This window comes from Onychostoma macrolepis, chromosome 01 (genome assembly GCF_012432095.1).
Source record: "Onychostoma macrolepis isolate SWU-2019 chromosome 01, ASM1243209v1, whole genome shotgun sequence".
NCBI classification, from domain to species: Eukaryota; Metazoa; Chordata; class Actinopteri; order Cypriniformes; family Cyprinidae; genus Onychostoma; species Onychostoma macrolepis.
Genome location: NC_081155.1, coordinates 4,310,062 through 4,317,697, shown reverse-complemented (window position 1 = coordinate 4,317,697; position 7,636 = coordinate 4,310,062). Strand labels below are relative to the sequence as shown.

At 34.0% G+C, this 7,636-nt stretch overlaps 1 protein-coding gene across 4 annotated transcripts; it reads left to right on the top strand.

Annotated features, from left to right (window-relative positions):
- The first annotated feature begins 4,410 nt into the window (after window positions 1–4,410).
- On the top strand, window positions 4,411–7,250 carry LOC131547698 (uncharacterized). Of its 4 annotated transcripts, XM_058788307.1 has the most exons (7): window positions 4,411–5,164; window positions 5,320–5,358; window positions 5,502–5,645; window positions 6,030–6,065; window positions 6,172–6,234; window positions 6,341–6,397; window positions 6,483–7,250. In XM_058788307.1, the coding sequence occupies exons 2-7, from the start codon at window positions 5,334–5,336 to the stop codon at window positions 7,031–7,033; spliced, it is 876 nt and encodes a 291-aa protein (XP_058644290.1). In that variant the 5' UTR covers window positions 4,411–5,164; window positions 5,320–5,333; the 3' UTR covers window positions 7,034–7,250. The 4 variants fall into 4 exon arrangements, with proteins under 4 accessions (XP_058644290.1, XP_058644307.1, XP_058644283.1 ...); XM_058788324.1 differs by lacking the exon at window positions 4,411–5,164 and having other exon boundaries at window positions 5,210–5,358; window positions 6,487–7,250; XM_058788300.1 differs by lacking the exon at window positions 4,411–5,164 and having other exon boundaries at window positions 5,210–5,358.
- The last annotated feature ends 386 nt before the right edge of the window (window positions 7,251–7,636 follow it).

The following is a 7,636-nucleotide window of genomic DNA, read 5'->3' as shown; positions in this document are numbered from 1 at the left end:
TGTGAACAAGCAGAATCACTGGAGAAAAGAGAAAAATGAAACTACAACTGACTTCAGCCACAGCCTTAGATGAAATCAACTGAAATACAACAGCAGAGGATGATTAAACAACTCCACAAACAGCATTACAGTTTGACTTTATTTCTGCCACATATCTATAAAATTACTTGAGAATTAATAGACATTTAGATACTTTATTGAAAATGTTTTGTGTGACCTCACCATTATGGCGATCAGCGTTTGCTTTAGTTGGGCTCTTGACGCTTGACTTTTTAATGTTAGATTTTTTTTTTTGGTTGTTATAATTGTGTTAGTAAGAAGCATATGTTATAACAACAACCCCCCCCCCCAAAAAAAAAGTAAGTAAATGTGTTTGTGTTGTAATCATCATGAAGCTGCCCGCTTCTCTGACCTTATTCCGTCTTTAATGAAGTGTTGTGGCTTTTTTATTATTAGTTTCATGTTCTGATATGTGCTATGATACGACAAAACAGTCGACTACGAAAATTTGTAAAACATCTTGTGCACAAAGCCTTCAGTACTATGGCATAATTAAGACCCTTACAGACATCAAGAATCAGCATATGAATCTCAACAATGGTGAGTCAAAATCTTCATGCTGCAATGCATGCTGGGTACCAGCACAGTACAAAACTCACCAATGACTCCCAGCATGCATTGCAACATGAATAAATTATGCCACTGAATTGTCCTCTTATTTTTTCTAATTCTTTATATTTGATTTTATAATTGCTTTTGTTTTTTGTGTTGAGTTATATTAGCATGTTTTATGATGTTCAGAGTTGATCTGTTTATTTATTTTGGTTGATAGTCACCACTGTTGAGATTCATACGCTGATTCTTGAGGTGTGTGTTTCATAGCACTCTAGAGCTTTTTTTTTTTTAATTGTCAGTAATGTTTTTAACAATCGTACGTAAGCTAGAGCAAAAGATTGAGTAGGCTGTTATTACATCATCACTTTGACAACAGAAGAGACACTGGAGAAAAAAAAATATAATGCTTGATGATGGTTCGGTCGTTAACAAAACACAACTAACAATATTACAAATTTTGCTTTGGCTCTTTTTGCCATAACAACTGTGCTTTAAAACACATGTTTACAACAGCCAAAGACAAGCTGATGTTAACAAGTCAAGGTTCAAGAGCCCAACTAAAGCTAACAATGATCTCCATCATGGTAGTTAAAAAAACCAACAACAACTTGCATTTCTGTGAACGTCTGACAGAAATATCATCAGTCTGGTTAGTAATTTGTGAAGTAATGCTGATTTAGGAGCTGTTTAATCAGATCTTGAGAGGTTTAATGTCTTTATTTCAGTTGATTTCATCTAAGGGTGTGGCTGAAGTCAGTTGTAGTTCTTGTGTTTCTCTTTCATTCAGTGATTCTGCTTGTTAACAGCATCTGTTCATCACTAATGCACAATCATCACTTAATTAATCACTGAATTATCTCATTAACTTCAGCACTGATTCAGTGTTACTCTAACACTCTGTAGTGTGCACACATTATAAGTGTTCATTTAAAACTGAGGATTTTGTTGTGGGGTTTAAAGGGTTAAAGATGTAAGAAGGGAAAAAAAACAGCATGAAATGTAATTTAACAGCAATAAACTGTAATTAATTTACGGCAACAAACTGTAGAAAAACAGTTACTTACTGGCAACCGTGCTGCCAGTAGATTACCGTTATTTCAAGGAAAAAACAGCAATTTACTGTAAAATGTAACAGTCAGATTAACCAAACGAAAAAAAGTTATTTTTACTGAAATATTAGTGAAGGTCCACAGAAAACAGTCATGCAAAGTCATGAACTGATAAGGAGAGTAAATATTAATTTGAACTGTATTAATGTGTTTTTGTATAAGAGAGATCTGTTAGTTTAATGTTGTTTTGTGGGTCACCATTGTGCTGGAGAGTAGAGCCTGTGCTTCAGTCAATGATGAGCCACAAACACTGATGTTCTGCTGCTTTGTTTTTTTAAAGTCAATATGTTGTTTAAGCAGCGATGATCGTTTTAAGTGCTTCAACACATGCATGTGTATTATAGCGGATGATGAGCTGCAACGATTTGAGTTAAAGACATGTTTTTAGTTATTTAAGGTGTTTGTAGTTTTATACTGAGAAATATTTATTCTCAGTGGACTCAAGTGATATAAGTTCACAATACTAACGCCATATGAATAGCAATATTTTAAACTCGAACTGTTTGAACCAATTGGAGCAGAGTTAATTTCCATGGTAGAATAACAGTAACATGCTGTAAAAATTAAGGGCTGTAAATTAACAGTACATTACTGGCAACTCTGCTGCCAGTACATTACTGTTATTTAACGGCACAATTTTTTACAGTGTATTGTTAGTAGGCAACAGTTCATCGCTGTAAAACCCAACAAGTTAGGGTAACAAACCGTTTGAGTAAACCGATTGCCTTAAAACATTTAAGTTTTTAAAACTAACAATAGTGCTCTGAACTTATTTCAGTCAGACATCTACAGAACATCTTATTGAGAATTAACTAAGGTTTAGATGTTGATTTATTGTTTCAATTGAAGTAACCATGTTAGAGATCAGTGTCTGCTTTAGTTGGGCTCTTGACCCTTGACTTCTGTATTAGATGGAGGGTTTTTTTCTTTGGTTGTTGTAACCATGTGTTCCTCGAACATATTTGTTACAGCTCAAAACCCAGAGGAAATGATCGGTAGTTGGTTGTCATATGTTTGTAATGACAATCATCTGTAAGTGAACTGATCTCATTGAAAGTGAGAACAGACTTGTTGTGTGTCTAATCTCTGGTTAAGTGAGTGTTGCATTGCTTATAGTAAAAGTGTTTATGTGACAGGCAGTTAACAAAGGAGTTTCTAAACAGTTTGTCCACAAAAAGTTTCAATCTATGGCAGTAACTGGACTCACACAGACATCAAGAATCAGCTTGTGAACCTCAACAATGGTGACCATTAAAAGAAAAGAAAAATCATGCTGGGTAGTAGTAAGTAGCCGCCAGCAAATGACAAAATGATTAATTGCTTTGACCTTTCGTGACCTCATAATATTATTATTAATAATAATAATAATATCCATATGTGCCCCTTTGATCTCATAACAAGTTTCGGATGCGGAAATCGGTCAAGCGAGAAACTCCGGCGTCATCCGGGAAGAGCTATGTTATCCGGTGGTGGAAAAAAACATAAATGAGCTGTCAAGTATTGTTTTGAAGATATTATGCCCCGTTTTGAATCTTTCTCATGGAAACATCTGTGTGGCGAGCGAGAGCCCCTCCCGTGTGGGGCACCCGTGTCAGGATCCGAGGCTCTCTCTCCCCCTCTCTCACCATCCCCTCACTCTCTCTCTCTCTCTCTCTCTCTCTATGGGAGATGTGTGAAAAAGATAATGGTTTTAAGGACAAAAATCAGAATAAATAAACCATTTTTAACAGAACAGTTTTAAGACACGCATATATTCTGTTGGTTGTATAAAAAGAATTTAAATAAAATAGGCTATCGATGACGGATAAAAAAATAATAATAAAAAAAATGTTTGCCTTAACGAATAAAATGGTTAAAAAATATAAATGGTCTTACATTCTTCAGGGGAAGCAGAGAATACGCGTCTTCACGGTATCCCAGTCGGTCTCAAACGAACTGATTACAAAATTGTGTTTAGTTTAAACTTTAGCTCTCTTTCTCTCTCTCTCGCTATGGGAGTGAGTTTTCTCTCGTGTGTGTGTGTGTGTGTGTGTGTGTGTGTGTGTGTGTGAGAGAGAGATTTGTATACTTTAATGCTTCCCTAATACGTCTGAAGTTCTTATATTTTAAATTATTTTACATCAGTCACTATAGTTTTTTAATGTTTCTTATTTTATTCATCCTCTTCAAAATTGTGCCCCGCCGCTCACTGCGTGATGAAACATGCAAAGTTGAATTCCCTTTCAGAAATTCGATCCAGAGACCCATCGGATGTTTAGACAGATTCAACCGTGGACAGCGTAATTTACGCGTTTGTTTTAAGAAGCTTGTTTAAAAAACAGTTCTAGGCGTCTGTTTCAGTTCGAGCCGAGAAAAATAAATATTTAAAATTAGCCATGGTCACGAACAATTTAGAGGTAAGCTTACACAGGAAACAAACAGTCACAATTTATCAATTTAATGGTGCTTTACACGCTGCTATCCTCTTTAACCTTATAGAATTTCAGAAGCCGATTATGTAAGGTGTTTTCACATATGGAAGCGTATTTTTACGGTCTAAACAGCATGCGTTTCTCACGATCTCTATTATTTTACAGATACATGGTGGAAGAGATATTTTGAGGAGTTTTCGTTGTTATTTAAATTACTAATAAAATATTTAAACTATGAACGTTTAATTATTTAATTTCTACATAATATTATTTAATTTATTTAAATTTTATCTCTATGCGCCCTACGCCTTAACACTGATAACTATATTACGTTTCGCGTATTTAAATTAATATCACAGCTTTTTATTAGGGCCCTTAATAGTTCTACGTATTTTGTGAACGTGTTCGTTTTTAAAAATAATTTTACTTGAATATTTAACTGCTGCAATTTGCGAATGACGAAATACGTCTGATGTGGACATGGGGGTTTATTATGGAGTACGAGCGACCCCATGTGGTCACACTTTTAAAATAAAGTTTCTGGAGCAAATATCATTCTTAAACCAGTTTTTATTTATTTTCAGATATTAAAACACGGTAGTAACATATTATAACGAGATATATCTTTTTGTTTCGTGTTAAAATTATCATCTATGACATTTGTGGTTTAAATATTTCAAAAGTTATACAAATAACGTGTATTTTAATCAATTTAACAGATGCTCTCTCTAGAGACCAATAAAAATGATAGTAGGGGCCTTTAAATAGCATAAAACGTATTTAGGTGCTGCAGTTACACAAGACTGACCTAACTTTTGGAGCTCTTCAGATTTTGAGGCTTAGGTTTGTGACTTTTTTCTGGAAAAATGAGCAACCATGGTAAGAAGTTCTATTTATTTTCCTTGAAATTCGATGTCACTCTGTTTGAATTATATAGCTAATGCTTTATCGATTTATACTATTTTAATAGTTTTCCTATTATAGGAGAATCAAATGGGGAACAAAGTGTTTTTAGTCAGATCGATCTATGTAAGTCTCTTAAGTCTTTTATAATATTTTGATATTTTGATATAGTTGAACAATTTTAAATATTTAAATGAAGTCTCTTAAGTCTTTTATGATATTTTGATATAGTTGAACAATTTTAAATATTTAATTGAAGATGATTTCTGGTTTATTTTTAGTGACAGCACAGCTGATGAGTGAGCATGAGGCACAAAACGGTAAAATATTAATCTTTATGAATTTTAACTTTGTCGGCATTGTTAAAGCACCAGCGACCTGTCGAGGATCTGTTTAACCTAGAGTCTGATGGTCTTTTGATAACTATATAACTATATGATATTATTTATTTTTCTTCTTATAGAGATAATCGATCTGACTGATGAATGCAGCGCTTGTTTCGAAAAGCCAGGCCCAAGTTTTTCTGACAACGCACGGAGTCCTTTGAAGAAGAAGAAAAGGAACGTTGCCTGTATCATTCCAAATCTGAGAGAAGATTTGCATAAAGGTGAGAGACCATTGTATTTTTATTATTATTATAAATCATGTGGGGCTCATGTGAACTGCTAGCTCGTTTTGATGTGCACATCTTAAAGATGCCTATGGTGATAATTAAGGTAATTATAAATACGCTTTTAAATACTCTTGATATTGATGTATTATTTACATTTACATATTTATTTAAATAGAAGATTTGTCTACATCTAGTGGTTAAAATTAGGTAGTGCTTTTTCATTTTTTATTTATTTTTTCTTTAAATGGAAGCTGTGCCACAGTCTTGTCATTGTAATTGTGGGTGTGTGTTTATATTTTTACCTAGTAATAATCTGATTAATAATTCTCGCTTTATTATTGTTAATATTTCAGTATTTTTATGATTTGTTCTGTACAGATAGAACTACGGAACCTACGAATGAATTAGCGCCAGGTGAGAATCTCAGATACTATTTAATAAAAGAAAAATACGTTTACGGAATAACTAAAAATATTTAAAGCGTCAGCAATGTTTTTAATTTTATTATCTATTCTTGCAGATACAGGGTCAGAAGCAGACATATCTGACAACGACGGAGACGTCGAAAATGAAATAATTCCAGGTGAGACTCTCAAACGCTATTTAATAAAAGAAAAATACATTTATGGAATAAGTAAAAATATTTAAAGCGTCAGCAATGTTTTTAATTTTATTATCTATTCTTGCAGATACAGGGTCAGAAGCAGACATATCTGACATCGACGGAGAAAATGAAATAATTCAAGGTGAGAATCTAGTATATTATTTGATATATATATATATATATATATATATATATATTAGCCATAAACATATTTCCTCAATTTGCAGACAGACATACCCGCAGGACGGACGACGTAGCTAACTGGACCGAGACCCAGCTGCAGGAGTGGGAGAGGTCTTCTTGGAGCGGCGACGGAGAAAATAGAACGAGAGAAAGAGGTCGTCAAACGCCGTTCGCGTTCCAACATGGTGAGGAAGAAGAACAACAGACTGGCGATCAGAGTGCGAATAGGTATCTGATACGTACCGTTATCGATAGACTCGATTCGCAACGTGAAGAAATTTACAATAAGCTCAACGAGCAGCATGCTGCAATTTATAATAAAATTAATGAACAGCATGCTGCGATATGTACAACGCTGTCCGCTTACTTTAATGAAATTCATATTCGATTGAACAGACAGGATAACGAAATTCGAGAGATAAAAGAGGTTTTATATCAGCAGAATCAGGTATCGGAGGCACGACTCCATGGTCTGCAAGCGCATGTACTTGAGAATTTTGCAAGTGGTCACAATGCTCTGCAATTACAGTTGAGAGAGAGAACGCTGATTGTTAATTTGCTTTGCTCTATCAATAGCAGTCTTCAACATCGATAGAGTACGCTCTGTACCCATTTTCAATATTTGTTTGTTGCTGGTGGCATTTTGTATTTTTTCATAGAATTCGATATATTTTGTACCTCTTATTATTTTCTGTAATCATTTTCTGTAATCATTTTCTGTAATCATTTTCTGTAAGTCTATATTTCTGTTTTATCATTGACTTATCGGTGTCTTTCAACACTGTAACCATTTTCAATATTTGTTTGTTGCTTGTGCCATTTTGTATTTTTCATAGAATTCGATATATTTTGTACCTCTTATTATTTTCGATATCATTTTCTGTAATCATTTTCTGTAATCGATCTATATTTCTGTTTTATCGATGGCTTATTGACGTCTTTCAACACTCTGTAACCATTTTCAATATTTGTTTGTTGCCGGTGCCATTTTGTATTTTTTCATAGAATTCGATATATTTTGTACCTCTTATTGTGTTCGATATCATTTTCTAACTTTGAACATCCTGTAACCATTTTTGTTTGTAGTCGGTGCCATCTTTGTTTGTAGTCAAATTGTAAAGGCGGCCATTTTGATTTAAAGTTCTTTCACGCGATGCTGCCATTTTGTTTGTAGTCAAATTGTAAAGGCGGCCATTTT